Source organism: Scomber japonicus, chromosome 12 (genome assembly GCF_027409825.1).
Source record: "Scomber japonicus isolate fScoJap1 chromosome 12, fScoJap1.pri, whole genome shotgun sequence".
NCBI classification, from domain to species: domain Eukaryota; kingdom Metazoa; phylum Chordata; class Actinopteri; order Scombriformes; family Scombridae; genus Scomber; species Scomber japonicus.
The window spans coordinates 21,662,006-21,686,111 of record NC_070589.1 but is presented as its reverse complement, the minus strand read 5'-3'; the positions used below and the strand labels follow the sequence as shown (position 1 = coordinate 21,686,111).

General features: G+C 40.6%; 1 protein-coding gene across 3 annotated transcripts in view; it reads right to left on the bottom strand.

Annotated features, from left to right (window-relative positions):
• The window catches only part of LOC128369527 (adhesion G protein-coupled receptor L2-like), a 63,212-nt gene extending 39,390 nt beyond the window's left edge, over positions 1 to 23,822 (bottom strand). The window contains exons 1-4 of one of the 3 annotated variants that reach the window (XM_053330591.1): positions 23,747 to 23,822; positions 7,486 to 7,699; positions 3,211 to 3,320; positions 512 to 526 (exon numbers count right to left, since the gene is read on the bottom strand). In XM_053330591.1, coding sequence (XP_053186566.1) covers positions 512 to 526; positions 3,211 to 3,320; positions 7,486 to 7,699; positions 23,747 to 23,822 — 415 coding nt within the window. Of the gene's footprint in view, positions 1 to 511; positions 527 to 3,210; positions 3,321 to 7,485; positions 7,700 to 23,746 lie in introns of those variants that run through there. The other 2 variants (XM_053330593.1, XM_053330592.1) reach the window with 2 other exon arrangements.
• Positions 23,823 to 24,106: the final 284 nt, after the last annotated feature.

Genomic DNA, 24,106 nt, shown 5'->3' with positions numbered 1-24,106 from the left:
CGTGGCAAGGTTCCCATTTAGACGTTTTTAAATTAATTGGTTCTGGATGAAGAGAAGGGTCACAGTGAATTCTTGTTTTCTTTTCAAACTTTTTTTTCAGCCTGTGCCAATCTCACTCAGCCATCACTGCTATTTCACATCACGTGCTATGGGTGCAGCAGAAGTTGGGCCAAGCAAATTAAGACTGAGCCAAATAAGAGTATATAAACAACTACTCATTCTTCATGGGTTAATACATTGCTAAGCAAGAGTCCCTGGAAAAATCGACACCCAACAGCTGGTGTTTTCTTTCACATTGAGAGAAAAAAAACTACATTCGATGACCGTTCATGTCATTTGAAATTCTGTTTTGCAATTCATTTGGACTCCATGGGTGCAAACAATCCTCCTATGGGTAAAGCATTTGACAGGAGAGGCAATCAGGGAGGGAAGGAGACGTGAGGGGAGCTGTACTCAACACCACAGAACAAGGAGCCGGAGGGGGGGGAAGGGGACCAGACCACTCATTTACCTTTTTGCTCCACTTCTATTTCAGGCATTGGAAAAGAAAGCAAAAAAGAGTGCAAAAGGGAGAGAAAGGTTATCATGAGTCAACTACCAGGTACAAGAGAAGAATTAGTTGGAGGATATGACCATGAGATGAACTGCAGGGCTGCTATGGGAAGAAGAGCTAGGGGGGAAAAAAAGCATGTTTGTTAGTGAACGGCTTCTCATCCTAGGATATAAAAACAGACAAGTTATGACTGGAGACAAGCTATGTGCCATGCTTTCCAGCGCATTAAATTTTTCATTCCTACCGCCTTTAACTGCCAACAAAATAATGCATTGGCCACTGTAAAAGCAGAATAAATCCTTCTAAAAATGCCTCTCCTAAGTGGCAAGAGAAAAAAAATCAAAATCCTGGTCATATTTAGATGGATAACATTCTTAAAGAAACAGCACGGGAGTTATTTTTGGCATGTATTGACTGAGGATGGAATTTGTTCAAACTTTACAGACACAAATCACAACTTGATTCCAAACTCGCTCGCCCACACACACGTAAAACATGACACAGTGCTAATGTTACAGGCCGAGCTCTTAAATGAGCCAAACAGAGCAACAGCACATGAGATGACTGATGAACAGTCTGCCTAATATGGAGTTTCTTTAGTGGTCTCTTGAAGCTGCGTACACTGGGTGTGGAGGGGGAGGAGGGAGAGAGGCTAGAGACAATATATGAAAAATTGGAAGTTTAAAAAAAATGAGAGCAAAGGTTAGTCGGGTAAGGGGTGGGGACGGGGACAAGAGGTGAAAGGGAGGTCTGTTTGAAAGAAAAAGAAAAAAGAAAGAATGAATATTTCTGAAAATGTTTACAATTCATCAATTTAAAAAAGTACTTTCACAGGCAGGGATAAAAGCCTCGATCTATACCTAGAAACTACTCTGAAACAACCTTTTAAGGTAGATTAACTCAAATTGGACACAGAGACAGTGTTTAAAATAGTGCCTGATTTAATAAACTCTACAGTACATTTAATTGAGCCATTTACACGACAGAGTACCAGAGTTGCTCCCTGACCAAATACAGGAATTTGGTTAATCTGAGAAAAGATGCAGAGTGATCTCACTATTCTAGGATTTTTATCCCTGACTGTGTCACGCAAAAATCCCCCCTTAATACATTTCAACAGGACATTACTGAATACATGGTACACCTATACATTTTTCTGGTTATTTCTCCTAGATTATCTAAATGAAAGGCATCAAATCTGTCAGTAAAACCATTTAAAGGGTCAGTTCACAGAAATCTAAAGAAAATGTATTTTCTCACTTATCCCCAGGGGAATCTAGTCAAGCTGATAGTTTTGGTTTTATTTGCCCGGGTCTAGAAATACATCTGCCTCAGTGTGATCTACCACCTGCCACCTCCTCCAATACAATAGAGGCAAATGCAATTTTGTTTGTGGCACTCACAGCAGTGAAATAAAAACATTTTGTAGAGGCTCCTACAGTCGAAAGTAATACCAAAAAAAGAGACTGTTCATACACAGGTTAGTGGATTATCTAGAGGACAAAAAAGATTTTCTTGCTGAGTTTCATGATGTTGCAGTTTTTCATCGCGGTCAGCACCACAGCCAAGTTCCACTTATTTCCTGTGTACCTGGGTGAAAGTAAAGACCTCTGACTGACAGGGATGTGGTTTCATGGGATTTTATGAAATCCAAATCCAGTATTGAGTCCGCGTTTCAAATCTATTAAATCTTGTTATCAGGTTTAGCTTTCAACATGTGTAAGAAAAAAACTTTAACTAACTAAAATAACTAATTTCAAAGACTCAATTTATATCTGCAATTAGCTAAAATAGCTTTTTGTTGTAGCCTAATTAGGTTCTTAACTTGTAGCTACTACCTGAAAATGTGATGAGCAGGACATGATATAAAATATTGATGAAATATGTATCATTACGTATAAATACATATTTTTTTTTACTCCAAATATTTAAAGAAAATATCTATTTGCACAAATGTTTAATTGGGAATTTCTCCTGATAATGACGCAATCAGCTGGATATTTTCTAAATTTTCTTAATAAACTTTGGTCTTATTGAACTACAAAAACACAGTTACGGAGTGATGTCCAATTTCCTTCATTGACACTCATTTACAGAGAGCAGATTAACACCAAAACAGCCAAACAGTTTAATTTGAGATGTAAATTATTATGACATTTTAATTGGCAAAAGTGAATGTTCACACTCACACATTTTCACATTGCTTTGTTGTGATTGCTAAAAAAAGAAAAAAACAAAAAGTCAAAAAGAGATTAATTTGCACTGAGCTTAATGAATCTGGGCATTTTTCCAAACATATTAGAATCCAACCCTTGAACCAGATACTGCAAAACCTGGTCAAATAAAACCAAAACAATCTGCAGGACTATACACAACGAGCGGTAAGTGAGAAAATAATTTATTCTTTGTCTTTTCATTCCCAATTTGGTTAAACCGGCCCCTTAAATTACTGCAGCACTTCATACATCAAAATAATGTATAATTAGAAATGCTAATCTGCTTCCATACACTTCCACATGAGTTGAAGTATCATCTGTAAAACAAACTTTAGTTATAGCACATCTGTCAAATCTACAGACACAATAAAAAAACATACACACACACACACACACACACAAAACAAGAGTTCAGTATGAGATTTGGATGGCGATACTTACTATAGGGAACACACTCATACTGGACCTCTAAGTACTTGTAGGTGCCAGGGCATGGATCAGGAAAGACATCAGAGCCAGTGACAACCACACACTGCGTACGGTTGTTGCACCTACAGAAAAAAAAAGATTGACCAGAGATTTCATCATGACTACCCACAGCAAGACTACTCCGCAAAGACAACATTAATAAGACAGAGGGGGGAAAAAGTTCATCGTTACAGCTACAATGAAATTGATGAAATCCCAGCCAGCACTGTCATATAGTATGTATTCTAGCTCAAACCTTGGCAAACAGAGAGAGGAATGAAAGAATTAAGGAAGAGTTAACGGATGTGAATTAATGCCATAATGAATAACAGAGCGAGAGAGCAGCTAAAGGCATGTTGGGAATTAGCGATGGCATTTCCTTTAACAGCATCCTCATACCGCTATTTAAAAAAAGGGAAGACATTCATTAAAAAACACACACGACAGGTGGCTGTGACACGCAGTGGACTGGAATGGTGGCCTCTGGTGAGCAGAGCGTCTCCTCTGCGTGTGTGCGCAACAAAACGCGACGTGGATGTGTCATTTCTATGAGAGGTTATTTGCCTTCCATTATGAAGCGGCGTCCCTCAGCGAATTAAACAGTGTGATGTGTGAATGGTAAAGTGTGTGTGTTTTGCAGATGTTTCTGGGTGCTAAAAAAAAAAAAAAAAAAAAAAAAGTTGTGGTGAAGAGAGGGGGGAGACGGGAGGGAAAAAAAGAAGAGCATAGGACTGAGTTTGTGTAAATACTGTATAGGGGGGGAAATTGGCTCCACTTCAATCAAGCTCTCTTGAGGCAGAGGGATTGAGAGTAATGTCAGCAATAACAGAGGCAAACAGGGGAAAAAAATTGGCACCAAAATAGGACATTCAACAATTTGCAAGCTTGAGATAAATATTTCAGAAGGTCAGTAGCAGTCATGCAAGTTGGACATACATTTCAACAGTGGACATGACTTTCAAAGAACCATTAGTAATTGAAGAGGCTTTCTGTTACTGCAAAATGGGACCGTGCTGTACAACAAGCACACACAAAGCCCGTGACTGTGCACTTTTAACTACGACCATGATGATAATTTAATGAATAAAAAGGTAAATGTGTGAACAGTAAGTAGAAAGAGACTTCACCTCCAAAGCTGCACTCTGAATCCAGCTATGCATTTTCATAATAAAAAACCTTCCTCTTGAAGCTAATGGATTATTAAATATTATATATGAATAAAAAGGCTCCATTATGAAGTTAACAAATAGTACCGGCATCATCAATGACACTTTGAACATCACTGACAATATGGTGCCAGCTGCACTTAAGGGATCCACTTTTATGACTTGACTGCAGTTGAATGCTCAAGAGAGCTGCTGCGAGGGAGAAGGGTCACTGCATCAAAATGTGAAAAGACTGACAGCAGACGAGGGCAACAGCGTCACTTCAACTGCACCCAGAGATATTCTATTTAATTCCACGTATAGAGTTTATAAGTCTGACTGACATTGGTTCCCAGCGGTGGAAAGTAATGAAATACACTTTATACTCAAGTGCTCGAATAACCTACAGTGTTTAAGGGCTTGTACTTAATTGGAGTATTTTCATTCCAATGCCATTTTGTTATTCTTCTCCATTCAATTTTAGAGAGAAATTAAAACGCTACATTTATTTGACAATTATAGTTAACAGTAATAATTGAATATTAGGGTTTTAACTATAAAAACTTCTTTCAAGCTATTATTTAGATTTAAATACCAGTAATAACAGTATATCAAGTAGTTACAATGAATCATGTGTTGATTGAGTGATAATAATCCAATTCTTTTTTTTAACCCAACCTTAGCATCTTTAATTTTGATTTGAAGTTTTGCTCTTACTTGTTTGTTAGTTTTTAAAAAAATCAAAGCTGCTCTAACCAATACTTTTATATGAATAATGGATCAAATAAAAATGTATAATGCAAAAGTCTCAATGCTCATATCGCTGTCATTTTCAGACACTGCAGACAGCAAAATAAATAAATCAAAATGCCAGAAAGGAGAAGTTAGTGACTAGCAGGTGAATATAGAGGAGCAGTTCTGACTAAGATGTTTAATATAATACTTTTACGAATAATAATTTTTTACATTATGGCATTTTTACTGATGTTTAGGGATCTGAATACTCTCTCCATCACTGTCATCTCCTTTCAAGTTATAACAATTCACTCTGGCATTTATTCTCCTGTAATTTTCACATGCTCCTGCTTTTGGATTAAAGTGGGGTGGTAGAGCTAGTGGTGTTGCTGCTAAGCATTCACTTTTAAACTCCCACTGAAATTACTCCATGTAAACTTTATCGCACCGAGCACACACTCATGCTCACTGTAGAGAGTCCTGCTTGCTTTCTCTGTAAGTGCTGCACCTCTGACCAGGTAAAAGATTTATTCTGTTAGTTTTTCTGGGTCAGAGAATTGGTGGCCATTGAAATAGGGCAGTGCAAGTCAGCAATACAATGTTATTTGGATTATCTTCTCGTGTGTGGATAGTTTTTTTAGTACCTATACTACAGCGAAAACAGAGAGGTGGAAGGAAGAAGGCAGGTAAAGAAAGAGGTTGAACATTGTGTGCATTTACAATACATGATCACCTGAATATTAACCAGGCCCAGTATCCTGAGTTTCCATCAGTTCCTTCATACATATTTCATCCAGTCACTTTTTTTTTTTTGGTCAACAACCAAACAATTGACTTGACAAAACACTATGATGTAGATGTTGTTGAGAATCACGCCGTCTGATTCCTGTCTAGTTGTTCTTCTTGAGAAAAATGGGCTGTTGATGAATACTTTTCTATCGCAATTTCCAAACCAACAAAACAGCCACTCGGCGCAGCAGACTTCCCACTGTTTTCCTCTCCTCTATCTCATTTAATATGTTTGCTTATCTATCTGTGTTGCGACTGCCTTTTGTTAATCTTGATTCAGAACAAAAGAACACTTGGCACATCTATTTCATGAGGGACGAACGGATCAAAACTTTACAGACTTTTGTCATTTTCAAATATTGGCAGTGCTTTATGTCTTAATGTCATGCAGTTAAAGAGTCCTCCTTGTTTTAGATTGCTGCAGACTGGAGGATGACTGATCAAGGTCTCTCAAATCTTTGTGACTGCTCGAACATCCCTAGTTATCGCATCAACCTTAATTATGGTCAGGAGCCTTTTTCCTCTGATCTGAATCATTAGAATAATTCTGGTTAAGGGCTTGTGTTGCAGAGCCTTCTCAAAGTTTTTTCTTTGCACAACGCCTCCAGGGAATTTTCAGTGGAAATGAATTTGAAGTGCAGCTTCAGCAAGCAAGAGTTTAACTTGCCAACAGATGTGTTGTGCAATGTAGCTCCTGTATGTATGTTATTGTATATTATGAACACTCGACTCAAGACAGAGCAAGACAGAAGGATTTCATCTATTCCTGAGCTATTCTGCAGGGCTGCATCTCTTGCCAGTAAATAAAGAAGCGAATGAAGCCGGGGGGAAACCCCAGAGGTATAAGATGGTGGGCGATGATGTTCAGAAGCTCGCTTTAGCAGTGGGCCAGGTTAGGACAGAGCAGTGCATTAGAAGATGAACTGCGCTGGGTACTATTTATGAATAGTTCATCTACTGCCCTTTAAAAATACACACACCTCTAGGGGTAGCAGCAGTCGAGCTCAAGTGTTACTGCACTGTCGTTTGACGGCAAAGCAGCATCCTGTGAGAGGGTAACCAGGATAAAAGGAATGATGATGGGCACTGCTCACTACCTAAGGCAAAGCCACTTCAATGCAGTACAAGTGTTTGAACAAAGCAAGCCCAGTGTTCCAGATAGGGAATTAAGAGGGTGTTCATGTGATGCAGACTCACTGAGCTACGCTGATTATGACTCAAACAGCAGCAGAAATGCGCAGCTGGTGTGAACAGCTCTGGCACATGGATGTCAATTCCTGCCTGTCAAGAACTAATCTGCGCCCCAGTTTTCTAAATTTCAAAATGCCACCTACATAATCTGGTCAACGCAGGAAAAAAAAAAAAGATAATAATGTGTGTGACGTTGATTAATTGTCCGGAATGTAGGTGGATGCACAAGCAGGATGATAATGTTATAAAAATGTTTCTTTTGTGTGCAGAAATATTAAGCCCCGAGAGAGAAAAACAAACCTAGCCCCCCCCATGAGGTTCATACTTCACCTCCCCAGCTCCTGGTTATGTTTGTGAAATAAGATCCCTCCTCTCTCAAGCATTTTACCTTTGTGATATAATCTTGTAGGCATCAGGGAGGTAGCAGTTGACATTCTCCATCTGGAATGGGTCAGCGTCACAGATCTTGTCGTCAGTCCGACCGTAGTTGGCCGTCTCGATCATAATGACATCACTCCCCGGGCAGCGGAGATCAATTGCATATCCCTCACAGGAGAGCTCCCTCCTGACCAGCCCAAAAGGCAAGGCAGCCCGGCTGAACCCTGACAAAAAGGCGAGACACAGACAGGAAAACTTTAAGCAAATAAAAAAAAAATTAATGAGTTAAAAGGATCACTGCATCAATACAATGAGAGCCACACATCATGCGGTAAAAATCCACTGGCATAAAATAAATAGGCAACAGCAGCAGTCCAATGTTTACGGCGGTTTTAAACAGACGGGCCATTACACGCGATACAGAAAAGGGGAAAGACGAAACAATTCATCTCTCCATCTCTCTGTGGTCTTGGATGTTGGCTAAGACATCAAATCTAAATCATTGGAGACCAATGCTAACCTCATAAATTCTTGAGCAAACACAAAGGCTACAGTGCATCGCGAAGGCCTCCACCTAGAGAACATCCACCGCAAAGCTGAACCTATCTGGACTGAGAATAGTTTGTTTTACAGTCATACAAGTCTGCTCATTTGTTTCTTTTGCTTTACTTGCTCTGTAGAGCTAGATACAGAAAAAAGGCAGAATCCCGGCAGAATGGAGTGTAATATAATCCATTTTACAGTGTGGGCGATCGAAGAGGGGACTGTCTGGAGTCCACACAGGAGGAAAAATCTATACATGGAACACAGCAGATGGGAAGCTCGCCAAATAGCTCTACTTTGGGGGAAAATTAACTATTTCACTCAAATCTGTCCCCATCTTTCAGCAAATTACGATGAAATTGGTTATTTCTTAGTATTTCCCTTTTATCATTTATAAAATGTCATGTCACAAATAGGTCAGATATGGGGATATGCAGGGAGAGAAGCAAGTGACATAAAAAAAAAGCTTTAAGAAAAGAAAAGAAATCCATTATCTGAGGTTAAAGTGATCCAAAGTGTACAAAAAAGTAACTGTCTGCAATTCTAAAAAAAAAACAATTAGGTAAAATCTAAGTGGAACATGCAAATGTGTTCCATTTAAGAAGTGCAAGTGGAACCCTGCATGAACTGTCAATAATCGCTGTTTGCAGCAATAGTGGGTCCCTGAGGGGGCAGATACCATTTTTATTTTCTGCACTGCTCTCTCCTAATTAGCCCTTCTTTCAGTCTGTTACCTTTTCCATGCTCCCATTGGCTCCAAAGCATTGTCATGTACTAACACTTACCACCCGGAGTTCATTTTGCCCTCTCACTCTAATTATCCTCACACTTTTGACAGTCAGGACCTGACGCAATTAGCATTGTTTGAACTGCTCAAAGTTGAAGTGATTCCGGCTTGAAATTCCTACCCTGAAACCCCGACCCACATGCCTGCTAGTCATTTCAGCCTGCTGTGCTTGACTCAGTTATAATGATATTCTATGTCAGTCGGCACATGTCACACTGGCAAACAGAAAAAAAAAGGCAGAAAGGAAACTAACAGACATCTGTGAAACATACACTGTTGAAAATATAATGTTGAAGTCACTGGATATTAACAGAAACGTCTGTACACACTAGTAGTGGTAGCAGTATAACAAAATATGAAACTAATGGTATAAATTCTCTGGCATTCGGCCACTAGACATTTCATTATAATACCATGATCTATCTAATGGCCAGTAGATTCTGCTTAGCTGGACTGTTTATCACCTCATTAGGGACGTCAGTGTAGCTGAACCATAAGTGGAGGGCTGTGGGGTCACTCCATCTATTCCAATAATCACTACAATTACCCGAACCTTTCAGAAAACCTGTCCAGAATAGCAGATGATAAAACACAGAGTGAAGTCGCCGGCTTTACTGCGGAGACTAATGATCGTCCCGCCTGCCATTCCTCATGGAAGGAGTGACGGGTTTATCACAGCAGCTACAGAGCACAGACAGAAAGAATGCATTTCACAGGGTTTTAAAATTCTGAAGGGAGACACCGTCCTTTTGCTGAAAAACCCTCGTGGACGCAGAGGCACACGCCATCTGCCTTTGTAACCTCCTTTCTGTGGTTGTCCACTGGCGACTCTGCCCATATATCAGACCCCTTAGGCATGATGGCATGCTGCTGTCAACAGGAGTCTAGCGATTGATTAGGCTTGTACTTTGCCGTCCTCCTCCTCCCTCGCCTGTATAGATCTCTCTGGTCATAGGCTAACACTACATCAATTAGGGGGAGTATCTAGACTGTACTGGCGGCCTAAAGAACAAATTGCTTCTCCTCCAAACTGCAGATAGTCTCTGTCTCATTAATGACTGTCTTGTCAACCTGTAATTGGGCAAGTAATGACAAATCTGTCTAAAAAGTTAAAATATATATGTAAAGGTGATTTTTTTTTGCCCTGTATAAGGAAGAAGGAGAGGAGTTTAATTCAAAGGACTATATTCTTGGTCGACTTAACTATATGTTGCTCGAGCTCTTAGGATTTAAGAACAGCTAAGGTGGAAAAACCTTGTGACAACAAAGGTTTCTGGATGTGGACTGTCTCCTATGTTGATCTCTCTGGTTTAAACAAGTTTTGCAAGATTTTAGAGTGAGGAGAGATTGTTTGTGTGCACAAATGTCAACGTCTTAGGGAGGTATAAAAAGCTTTTCATCTTGCGTTCTGTGCTTTGTTTGACTGCTTAACTTTGCAGCAGTTGAAGACTGCGACAGAAGGGCACCAGCTGCAGAGAAAACTGCAGGAAAAAATCCATAACACGATCCCTGTGTGTCCAAAAAAAAAAAAAAAAAAGAAAGAGAAAATGGGTTCTCTTTATCTGTACCTCCGATTAACATTAAATTACACAATCAGAGAGGGAATTGAATAATGCTTTATATAGAACATTTAGTCAAATTGCCATGGTAACCACTTGGACTTAGCTATAATTGGCTGTGATCCCTATTCCTGGCCTTGTTGACACGAAGCCTTATCATGCATTCTGGTCAGTGAGTGACTGTGAGGAAAGTAGCTTTTCAGATTCCTCCCCCTGACCTGCCTGCTAAGCCTTCTATTGAGCTCAAGAGAGCAAAGCAAGGGCCGGGAAGGCTTCTCAATATGTTGTGTACTGGGAGTTTTTCTTCTTCTCCAGTTGACAGCATATAATTCACTGGTGACAATCCCCCCTCATAATACATATTTTGTTTTCTATCAACACCCTTGAAATTGGAAGTGGCACTGTGGCTCAGACGGGTGCATCTGAAACTATCCACAGAGCTACACTCTGCGGCTTTTAAAACCCTGGAGATGAGACGGAAAGATAATGGAGGTTTGGTGTCGAGATATTGCCATTTGGCGACTGCAAGCGCCAGACCATAACACACATGTTTGTTGCTGTTCTGTGTGTTGGTTCTCAAGAGCACAGTCGTGACCAACCTTTTAACCCTACAAACTCTGCTGCCTCAGGACATCAGACAGCGGGAGAAAAAAACTGGTGGAATGTTTGATCAGTTTTTTTTTTTTAAGAATTTAAAAGAACTGGGGCATTTTTGGAGGGTAGACAGAGTGGCGAGGGCTGGCACAGACAGAGAGCAAAGGCGTTGGTTGACGCTTGTCAACCTCCATTAAGGTTCCTTTGATTGGCCTTTGTGGGCCTGGAAACGGCAAACAGCTGCATGCAAATGGCCCTGTTTCCCCGAGGCTGGCCCCCATTGTTCTGGGCTTGGGTTTGACAGGGGCGCTTTCTCTGCAGCATAAAGGAGGGTGTAGCCTTTAGTCAAATAAGAGTGCCCCCACCGTGGTCACAGCAGGAGTACTTCAAGATTGTTTGTCTTTTAATGTTGTTTTATTCCCAATATTACTGGTAGCCAACATCTTTGGAAGAAAGAGCAGATCTCAGAGTCAAGCTTTGCTTCCAACAGCAGGGGATGCCTCTATAATCCAATATCCGGAGTGACAGAGTGGTCATACAGCATGTTTTGCTCTGGTGGAGTTAAGATTTTCAATGGGAATTCATAAAGTAGGACAAAAAAACTAGAAAAAAACACATTTGAATTCGTAATAATAGAGAACAAAGCGTCATCAGCGTTTCGCCTCTTTTTTCCATGCTCTTTGTTCTTTACTGCTGCATTGCTAATCTGTTCAGTGGAACTTTCTGATAGTTTGCCAAGGAATAAAATTAGCTTAAAAAATAATATTCAAGAGACCACTACGGTAAACCTTTTATGTGTTCAATTAAACACAAGTACACGTTACTGTCAATGCTCATGCCTCAATACTGGCAAACTAAATACTACAAATGCAGCTTATACTGTAAGAAGACAGCACTCAAAATGTCCATTTCCAGATCCTCAAATTTGTAAAGGCAGCCAGGGTTGCTGCCTAAAATGTGCGATTCAAGTTCACAAATGCAGTACATGACCGCCCATCAGATGTGAGAGACACACAGGAGCAAGGTGGGAGATGAGAAAGGAGATTTGGGATTCACAAAACAACACCTGCTTTTCAAATACAGAAAACACCCAGGAGAACTCTTTACTATACCACGACGGCTCATATTTCATTTCAACTGTCGAAATGCGGTGAAACACTGAAAATCTAGTTGGACATATGGCACCATTTCCCATGACACTTTAGTCCCCGCTCTGGTCCACCTTGCTGGGAATTGTTTCTAAAGGCAGTGTCAGACAAGACCATAAACCTCGGGGCTACACCCGCCTTTCCCAGACTACTGCTATCAGACACTCTTGATTCCGATATAAATATTCCAAAATAGAAACTGGCAATATAGAACCGAGTCCATTTGTGGTTAGACAAAGCGCTCTGAGTCATATCCCTTTTCTCTTTCTGGTGATACATGAATTCTGCGTTACCACTTAAAATTCCAAAACGATCATTTGTATGCATGACCATGGCCTTTTCTCTAATTCCTCCCCTGAATGTTGTCTTGACTTAAAAAAAAAAAAAGAGAGACAGTGAGGGGGAGGAGAGAACCTCATGCTCCATGTTGCCACATGTCTTGTTGAAGAGGTTTAAGGGGAAGGATTTGTCATATTGCCGAGGCTAAGGACGCATTCAGACCACCTCCGCAGGGTTTTGCAGAGGTGCACAATGGGGGTGGGGGTGGGGGTGGGAGTGTGTTTAGTTGTAACTGTCACGAAACGATAGGAAGGTAACATTTTATTTCTCAATTACCTGCTTTCTCACTACCACTGCTAACGCTCTTCATTCAATCTCTAGCTCACTCGAGCACAACTGCTGTCTTTCTCTCTCTGTTTTTCTCCTGTTTTTCAGCCACTTTTTACTTTCAACATTATCAAATGAAGAGAAATGTCCTCCCCTCTGCCTAGTAATGTCTTAGTCCTCCCTCATGGCAGGATTGTGCCGCCCTGATCAGTTTGATCGCTGGCTGTTATCGGCCACTGCAGCGTGATATTGGGTTGTGCTTCCCCAAAAGTTGATTCTGGTTCAACTTTCTCGCCGTCTCCTGCTGTGGCATCCCCTGCAGCCCCCACCCCCGCAGCCTAAACGCACAAAACCCATTCAAATGAATGGGAGTAGAGTAGTAGTGCCGCAACGCCTGATTTGGTGTGAATTCAGCTGAAGCATAATACACCCTGATGCTGCCTCCTAGCTCCTCAGGTGGGTCCATTTGGAGGATGCTGGACGCTATTACACCAGATGCAGGCGTGTAATATGTTCTATATTAGGTGAGCAGCACACATTTAAAGAGAAAATATAGCATTTTTTGACTGTTCACCAAAATCCTCTGAAAAGCCACTAGCCAATCACTGCAGGTCTGTGAAGCTTTGTGTGTGTGGAAATGGTGCATGGAGCTCTAATGAGAGCATTTTAAGTGTAGTTTATTGTGGTTTTTAGTCTTTTCTTTTTTTTTTAAGAGCAAGAACTGTTTAAAATGTATTTTTTACAACCTGTAGCTTTAGCTTCTTTCTTTGGTCAGTTAGCTAAATGAAAGCACATGTAAGGATACCTGCAAGACGGTGCTGCATGTTGCACATCCGCCGGTGCGATTTTTATTTTGCTTTTTATCTTTTTAGCTACAATAGTTTAATCCAGGGGGATACTTTCGGTGTTTCACTCAAACAGTAGAACAAGTGTGTGTTCTTATGTTTCCCGAATATGTACAGTGGAGGTGGTGAGTGCAAAGTTAGCACAGCCCATTAGCAGGTGTTCAAGCCGAGTACAATCTCTCGATATCAAGCAAGGAATCTGTCAGTCTGTCTGTTTGTCCTTTGGGTATCTTGACAACTGTTGATCCACTTCATAGCAGTGTTGAGTTAGACGTTGTTTAGATGGGCTGCTCTTGAGAAATATATAAAAACTAGGCTACCTGACATAAATGATGATTTTCTTCTTCTTATAACTGTGGAGTCCACAAATGGAGACATATACGGACAGTGCCAATTTTCCATTGCAACCCACATTGTGGACAGAGGGGGGATTACACCTGTAGCGTTGACTTGACTTGAAAAAGTAGATTTAAACTACTATTGAACTGTGTATTGTGAATAGAACTTGGCATGTATGTTCAAGATGGACAGTACAGTTCATCTAACTAAAAAGCAAGGAATGTCTGTCTGTCTGTGTGTCTGTTTATGCTTTGCATATCTCTTAAATCGTTCATCCGATCGACTTCACACTCTGCGGGTATATTGATGGGGACCCATGGTCGTGTAGTGTCGAATTTGGTACAATTTGGACACGCGACACATTTAATATTAATAAGCTTTCAATAAACAAGTGAACAGCGAGCTGCTCAGCTCCGTGTCTTAGTGCAGCGGAGGCTATTTGAAACACCGGCACATAACAGCGGGACGGGGCTTCTGGGCTCAGACTCGACTTCACACTTGGCGGGTGTACTGCTGAGGACCCAAGAAAGTGTACTGTCGAGTGTGAAGTTGTTTGGACACGCGACACGTTTAATAAACTTTGCATAAACAAGCTAACAGCTAGCCACTCAGCTCCGTGTCTGAGTGCAGCGGGGGCTGTTTGATATAAACACCATCATATCACAGCGGGGTGGGGCTTCTGGGCTCTGACTTGCTGAGACGGACAAGGGCATGTGGCCCCCTCAGTTAAAACTGCTGAAGTGAGATCGGGCATACACAGTAGGAGCGCAGACACGGTAGGCAGCAGATTCAACCAATGGAAGTCCGTAAACTGCTTCTATGGTGGCATTGGTGAAGTTTAATTTATTGATTTCTTATCATTTTAATTGATTTGTTTGTCAACTGATACATACATATGTGGTTCTTGAGAAATAATGAGCAATTGGCCTGTTCGGAAAAGGCACGATTTGAATGGGCACTACGCTATTGTGCTGAAATAATACAATGGTCTGTGACAGTGGGGTTGCTGTGCTGCAGGTACTTGTAAAACATAAGATACGATCCAGGAAGTCCAGTTTCAATAAAAGATCCATGAGTGTGAAGACAACAGGTAGCAAAATATTGCAAACTGGTATATAGTACCATGGACTTTACAGCAAGTTATCATGACAAGAATTATTTCAACTTTAGTAGTGACAATCTTAAGGTTAACAATAGAAATACTGTGTTCTTGTTCTTGAAACATACAGTGCACTTGTGTCGAATGTATGCGATTGGTCTGGCAAAAGTCGAGCATGGTTACACGTTTTTTGACGGACTGATCTGAACAGACTTAATGAAGGAGGTCCGTTTTCACATAAGCTAAAGTCAATCCAAACACAACCTTTGTCAGAATGGCCACAACTGAGAGGTTTATAACACCAGAGTATTCCTTTAAACATGCAAACCTCTTTTTAACACATCTAGAAGTTGCACAATGTACACAACATATTTGAAATGCACAGACTGTTCTGTTTTGATGTTGCAGAAATCACTGTCTGGGATTTCACAACGCAGAGGAAATGTTTAAGTTTTGCCACAACTGATGCACAGTCGACACGGTGGATTATTTTGGTTCTGCAAAACAGCAAGCTCAGCTGCAGAAGACTTCAGATGAAGAATTTCTCCCAGGGGAGTTAGAACTGAAGAAAAAAGCCTGAAAGTGGAGGTTATAATGACTGTGTCTTGATTTGGCTGCGAGAATCAAGGTTTTCTCCTCTGTCGATTTGTTGGATGATCCTTGACCCTGTGGTACACATCAAAGAATACCAGTGAGCAAAGAGGGGAGCATCATTACATTACTAATACATATAATCCTCTAAATGCAAAGCGGGTCACTGCTTAATATAATTCATGACAGGAATAATTCAGCTGAACAGACATTACCAGATCTAATGTCTTCTTATGTTCAGTCTTTCGGCACATCACACGGATTAAAGCAAAATATAATTCGACACCTTGTATAGTCTACTGAGAAAACAACTATTTCTTACAGATACAAATAACTGTCACAGAGGCTAAACATTTGAAAAATAAAGGTGTTCGACTTGGAAGATGAAAAAAAACCTATATGCTCCCAGGAGAGTGCCATTTTGACAGAATTAGTTCATTGCTCGTTCAATATCTAACATATTGTTGCATCTCTTTTTTTTTCCAAGGAGAGTTGATGCAACATGCAGAAAGAGGTGATTTGAAGAGACTTTCCCAAGTGTAGCAGGGTATAGTTTCACAGGTTTGATCCACCCTGAGTGATTCTTAACTCCCCTTAAAGCCCATATTTTACCCCTGCACTTAAACCCCAGCTGGATTTTCCGATCAAGAAAATGTCTCTGAATAAGTCAGGTGCCTCCCTCAGGGTGGGGATGGAGGGGAAAGAGGGTGGAGGGAAGGGTGGGGGGGTGGAGGAGGAGGAGGATGTGGGTTTGTCTCCATCACATGCTTGTGTTTTTGTTCTTGTTTGGTGAGGCAGAGTCTCCCCAGTTCACCCACCAAATCAACCCCCCGCCCACCCTCCACCCAGCCCTGCCTGTACACGGCGTAGCCCAGCAGGCTTACACAGTATGTCACATAGACAGGGTGTCAGGAGAGGCTGCAACTGGAGCACGGATTACATGAATAATGAGCCAGAGAGTACGAGGATGACGAGGAACAGAGATCAGGGCATTGAGTTGATAATGAACAGACAATTCTGATAAGAGTCACAGGCTTTATTTTCATGCAGACACAGAGCCAGCAGTTTCCTTAACACAGCCACGCTACCACTTTCATTGTCCATTTCGGTACTTTCATGTCTCCAAACGAACCCACTCATGCTGAAATGGGTGGAGTGGTGTACTCAAGGTTGTGTTCATGCAGATGAGGCGGTGCAGTGTAATTTTGGCACATGTCTAAGCATGAAATTGTGTTTTGGTCTTTCATCGTAAAATACAAGCAATTTTTGTGGCTTTAGTTGGGGCACGTTAAAAAATAGAAAATAAACCTTTTATGTAGGTTTTCCTTGCCTTTTTCATTTGACATACGTTTTTCATCAAGCATATATTTCATTTCACATTAAAATACAATTTTTAATGCAATTAAGGCAGCGTCTGTGCTGGCTTCGATTAATGGCTGATACTTATCAGTAATGTCTTCAGGACACATCCTGAGATCCTGCTACCAATGTTCATCCTGCTTTAGCCCCTTTTCCAGATTGTATAAACTGTACCAGGACTGGACCTCACATCTGGTCATCAACATTTCAGATATGTGCTAGTCACATCCATACGCGGTTGCAGTCTGAGTCTGCACTTGCACACTGTTTTAAAGAAAAGAGCAAATAAAAGTATACAGAAATGCAGCTACACAATTAGTATTCATATCATGCTGGCACTTGTTCATCCAGTCCTCCAAATGACATAGTATTTTGTCCAAAAACACATTTGTGTTCTAGAGGTTGCAAACACCACTAACCAAACCTCAACACCATCACGGAAATTACTTGGTTAGGGTTATGGAAAGGTAATTGTTTGGGTTAAAATAATTAGGGCAGTGGTTCCAGACCTGGGAAACCACCACTGGAAATTAATCTAGTAGGTGGCAAGATGATTACCCAGGTATTTTCCAATATTTTCTTTTTCTTACAAAATACTGTTACTTTACCTCCTCAGCTTGAAGTATCTAAATGAAAAAATCTGAGTGACAATCCCTCCTCAATTGCACTACTCACATCCTGAAGTCATGCAGGTTGGCATGATGAGGGGGTCAAAAGGAGACATTGCTTTATATTAAAAAGGTCACAAGCCAAAAGGTTGGGGACCACTGGGTTAGGGAACAATTGCAGTCAAAGTTAAAATAAACCAACGTTGATTGTCAGTAGGAAACAGAAAATGAACAGGCCCATGTCAAACTCCAACTTTTTTAACCCATCCAACAACCCGGACCTCCTCCCTCCGCAGACTTTGTGGCTCTATAATAATAATTCCTGCAATCTTTAAAAGTCTTTATCACATGAACATAAACAGATGCTGTTTCGGGGCATTTTCTTCCACGACTGGTGCTGATATTGTTTTTAGGATGGCGGTTTGTGTACAGCGCAACAAGGAGAGCCTATGTGGGCTTCACTACAGGTCTGTTTGGAGTCTCTCTGAGATTTGTCAGGAAAGTCAGTGGAAAAAAATCTAGGCACATTCTTTGGCAATAACCCCCTGCTATCTCTGGAACATCGACCACTTTGATTGACTTGAGCGTGATGACCTTGCCTCATTCCCTTCCACCAGCATTCCGGTCAATGCGAGCAGAAAACAGGAGTGCTGATAAGAGATGCACAGATGGGGAGATCTTGATGACAGACAGTTTCCTGCCCCTCATCGTCGATGAGGCCATTGTGCTTTGCACAGTCAATGGGGATACATGCTACATAAGGGGGTCAATATCGATAGCGTAAGGCAAACAAAAACGTTCTTTGTGCTTCACTGTTTCTGTGACTTTCTTCTTGCTGCGTACTTATTCAATTTCCTGCACGGCGGGAGAGGGCTTGCTTATCTTAGACTGTTTATACCTGCAAATCGGCTGGTGGCCTTTTGTTTGCAGGTGACCCACCCTGAGGTGACATTTAATTCCTGGACAAAAAATGTGTGGTCATGCTCTATGGCACAGGCTCTCAGCCTGAGGAGATTACTAATACAGTGAATACAACAGAGATGCATTCATGGCCTGTAGTGAGAGGTATCCGGCAGACATAGAGAGAGACCCAACACACATCATTACACTGATCTGAATCATATATGACCATTCACAGCACAAAAGTCAGTAAAATTAACAAAAAACAATTGGAGGGACAGCCAAAGTGAAATCAGTTTCATCTTATATTTACACATCAGTCTCTCTCTGACTGTTTTTCTCCTCCTCCGACTAAAGACCAAACACGGCTGAAAATCTGTGCACACACTAAAACACACACTCGAATCACAGAAAGCATACAAAACCACATTTACTGAATCCATCATCATTTCTTTTATTGATTGCTGTCCTTTCCCCACTGTCAACATTAGTTTTAACACCAGCATTTACTGTGTAAATTATAACCAGCAGTAACAAAACGGAAGGATCTGGTATAAAATGAGGAAGACCGGTAAAGGCAAATGACAATTTTACAATTTTAGCCTCTTCTTTTTCTTTTACTAACAGTATGGGGAGTTTTGTTCAAATGGCTTTTGGGGTTGTTGTTTTTTTTACACGTCTTCAAAATCTACCTCCTTATAACACAGTCATGCTTAAAATGTATGTCATGATTAAGGATAAAACAGCTGGAGCGGCTGTGCTACAAAACATTGACTGCCGCAGGTATTTAGTCAGAGGAACAATCTGCTTTGATTGCCTTACCACAGTGTCCCTTTGGTGTTAAATGTTACATGCCTGCTTTTGCTTTTGTGTGTTTACTTAGCTCTTGTGATTTTTGTGCAAATTAAATTAGTTCTGACATGCCTACAAGCTACTTAAAAAGTATTAAGTGAACATTGATCCGCACCAAAATCCGTCAGGTTCTTGTTGCCTTCCGAAATACTTTTGTCTCTGCTTCAAACCTGATTCATATTGTTGGAAAACACCTCCCCGAACACAAAGGAAGGAAAAAAGTCTACAGCATTCTATAGTGTAGACTTGATTTTATTAGAAACCCCTCTGCTTCCTCTCAAGATTAAATGTGTTTCTTTGTTATGACAGCTGAACCCTCCTGTGAAGCAGTGACTTACATGGAGCGCATCCAAAAGTTTAGATTCTGAGGCAAACTACTTTGTGCTTGTAAGCTGGACTCATCTATTATTTGAATTAAGCTGCCTGGAGAATAAAAACAAGTGCAGACAGCATTTAAGAGTGAGGTAAGCATCTGGTCGAATGTTTATACTACTTGTTACCATAAGGGGTGTGAATTGAACGGCTTCGGAGATGCTGCAAGCAAGTGAGATTTAAGGCATGCTTAAAAAATGAAATCAAACTGTCAGAAACTGTAGTTCCTTGCCCATTAAAGTAAGTGTTTGCTCATCAGCTGGCCATATAACAGCAGTTTTTACAATCATGTCTAAACTCCCAGCAAAGCACAAGGAAAAGAGGCTTGCTCTCACTTTTCGCATATTGGATGGAAACATTCTTGCTGCTTTTTGCTTTACCAAAAAACGCACTCAGGAAATCGCTGTTGCAATAAATCTAGGATGACCCTATCAAGGGTGATATTGTATTTCATTTCCTCTGAGTGAAATACTGATCCTGGCGATTCATGTGACTCTGGCTCATTTTAATTTCATGTTCTCTTATGATTCAAAACTTTCCAGGTTCCCTGCTATTCTTAAAACAGCACATTGTTACGCAATGATATACAGAAATATGTCTAGTGCACTGAAAAAGAGCTGCATGAGGGATTGAGGCAAAATGCTGACAAAACTAGATTAGTATATAAAAATATGAAAAGTAAGAAATATGATGATTTATCTCTCTCAATATGGCTCCCAATCTGCAGAAAGGCCCATTCAATCCAGATAATGAACCCCTGCCTTATTTCTTGAAATGTTTCCAGTTGGGCTGAATTTCCATGCTAGACTGATATATCAGGTTTTTTTCCCTGTGTGCTTGTTCTCACCACACAGATTGACCAGTCATCTGTGAATCTCCCATGGTTTAGCTGATAATTCATGATCGCCCTGCCATGGACCCACAGTATTCAATATGAATTATAAAATGGCAAGCCAAGCATATCAATGGATGACAGACTGGATGTGTATGGCCCGGGGCCAGAGAGGAGTTAGAGCACAATAGCTTTCCCATTCAGTCAACCCCAGGACTGGAAATACCAGTGTGGCACAAGGGAGGGTCTTCCATCAGCACAATGTATGGCACTGCTTGAGACAAATGTTGTGCTGAGACATATTGTTAACCTCTACAACCTTTTAGGGAGAAACACAAGCGTGCTGGTATGTTCAATCAAGAAATATTTCACAATCAAGTAAATATCCATTCAAGAGAAAAATAAACTGTATTCAAAACTAAGAAAAACAGAATCAGGAATCTTTTGCTCATTTTTTCATTTTCTTTGTAGATCAGACTTGCTTCTACTGAGGCTAATTCAAAAAACATGTAAATGCATATATATGCTGCTTATTCACACGGTCTGCCTGTGCTAGCACACATGCTAATACTTAAACAAACATTTCCTTTTCATTCTGATCTCCATCTCTGCAGATATGACACAGCCCTCCAACAAAAACCACTTAATCTTTTACATTTCCCTTTTGTGCAATATTTAGATATGAAGGCCGAGGTGCCCGTTTCTCCTTTTGGCATTTAAACACAACAGCCAACTAAAAGTATTGACACTGACTGCACGACATAATCCCTCCTAAATCTGCCTTTCTTTACTTTAAAGACTCAGATAACAGCTTTTGTTCAGTCACAGCAGGTATGTGCCGGCGCACTTGCCCCACCTTTGTGGTTGCTTCCTTTGAATCTGGTCGTCTTCTTTCATATCTGCAGACTGGGCGGTCTGAATCACCTAAAACAAATCTGATACCTGCATGACCTAGTTTACTCTAGCAACAGCGTCATTTTATATATCTGTTATATAATGGCATAAGGATGTGGAGGAAATGGAGTACAAATAATGAGAGCAAGGAATAGCATATTGGGAGACTTAAGAGCAGTGTCAAGTGCAGAGAACACAGTGTGATGTTTCCTCTGCTTCTTTAAATCCAATTAAATACACTAAAAAATACAAAAATGACATAATTTGTCATCCATAATATTTTCATGAAACCTAATTTTTGAAACTATTTACAATCAGAATTTCTTTCTGCAATATCCATTTCATATATTTATATTCAGTACCATTGTTGTGAGTTCTTCACTCTGTACTGTATTAACAGCTTCCCTATGCATGCCAGACTCACAGGAAATGATGCACTATATAATCTGGCATTACTGTTTTTCATTTTATCTCACTGATATCAATGACATGTCTACTCATCTACAGTCCTTTCAGAGCTGTTTTATGTCAGCCGGTGAAACACGGGGTGGCTTGTATTGTAAAGAAGTCACAGGAAGATATTTGTCATCCAGATTATTGCTAAATAATGATCATTATTAAAAAAAGCCTACTACAATTTATCATTTTAATTATCCTTTACTACATGCATTTACTATACTATCCTTGGTTCCATTTGATTTTGCACAAATTGTTTCTCAAAACAGACACCGGACTGCTGATCCTTCCTTTCCGCCGTACCAGGAGAGAGAAAAATCACTTTCTTTTCAGCTATGTCAATGAACATTTCAAAGCGTGAGGAATGTTTTGGATGAAAACGATAACCTGATTATACTCTCTCCTGGTGAGGGACAGGAGGCAATTATCAACTGGAGTTTTTCATTGCAGGGACTCTGATGGAAATGTAGATCATAAGCGCAGGGATGCCGGCCCTCGGGGGTGGACGGGCTGAAGGTGAGTGGCATGTGGATAGAATCAGAGATTGTTTTCAGAGACTCAGACACACACCCACACACACTCACACACTCACACACACACACACACACACACACACACACACACACACACACACACACACACACACACACACTCTCTCTCTCACACACACACACACACATTCCTTTATTGATGGATGGGTAAATATGCATTCTTAGTGCTGAGAGCCCTCACATCAACTGAAACCCAAAACCTGGACTTTCTGCATACCAAAGCAGTATTCTTCTTTAAGAAATTCAACAGGACTATTCAACTCATTTTCTAAGCCGGGACAAATCAGAGGTCTATTCTTCAAAAGCCTCAGTAACATTTCTCAGTAAGACTATTCCATATTATCTTTAATTGCTAATCTACAAAACAAAAAAATGCATTTCTGCTTGAAAGATTGCGAGGATTGCATGCTCCATAGCAATCTCTCTTTGTTAACAAATTGCACACTGCAACCAGACCTAAAATAAAATTGGAAAGAAAAATCTATCACAGAACAAAACAGCAAGAGCAATAAAGAAAGGCAAAATCCAAATTGAAAAGGAATCCCCTGAAATAATGTAATTCGACATCTATCTGTAATCAATTCTTGGCACACGAGCATGTGATTTTGGGTTACTTTGTTTCTCGGTACAATGGGACTGAGAGGGGTAAAAAGATGTAATGATCATCATTAAGTAGACAGACCAACACCAGTGGTTTTGATGGGCATTTAACAGACAGGAGTGTTTTGTGACAATACTTGTAATTACAGCCAAATGTACTAATCAAAAGTAAGGGAAAGAACCAAAAAAATTGCTTTTGGGATGTCAATGCACATAATTAAAAACACTGAAACGCTGGCACCGAGTCGTGTGCCCTGCTTTTGATGGTGCCTGATACACTGGCTGCTCAGAACAGCCTGATTTAGGTGCGAATAAAAAATGTATTTCCTCTCCAAGGCTCTGGTGCCTCAAAGAACACTGACACAATCTGTTAAGAAGCTCATCATGCAGAAAAGGTGCAGTTATGAATCTTTAGGGGAAGGACTCTGTCTGACTGTTTGAGTGTTGTTCTGGAAGTGAAGAAATGTGTCACTGAAAGCGTCCATGGGTTGCTAGGAATATTCAATGAGTTCAGTATGAAGTGTTTGAAATACCTTCTTTTTTTTTTTCAAACTCCAAGGGTAAAGCCACTGAAGACAAACTCAGCAACCTTGCTACATAACAGCTCTTCAGTTCTTTTATGTGGCCACAACAATGCGCACTAATAAATTCAACACATTCATAAGCTGAATAATAAGTGGCTTCTTAAAAGGTTGAACACAATGACATTAAGACTACATTCCTCCATGCAACTCACCTTGTGAACAGTGCAAGCAGAAGAGAAGGAGCAAGAAGCAGCGAAATACTGAACACCTCCACAGTGCAGAGGCCATTGTGTGTTGTATGCAAAACGATCCGGGGAGCTCGATGGCCGATAATACTGGTTCAATGTGTTCAACGGTGGTATAGCGATGTCAACGATCAGTTGTTCTCAAAGAAGCATCACCAGTCATCTTCTCATCTGGAAAAAAGGAAGGAAAGACACCATAAAAATGGAGGAAATGGATGGTCGTCATTATTATCATCACAGCCTTGGATTTTCCTGTGGGTGGTGTGAGTTTTTATCTAGTTTCAACATGTGTGTGCATTGTCATAAAAGAAGTCATGTGTGAGCTGC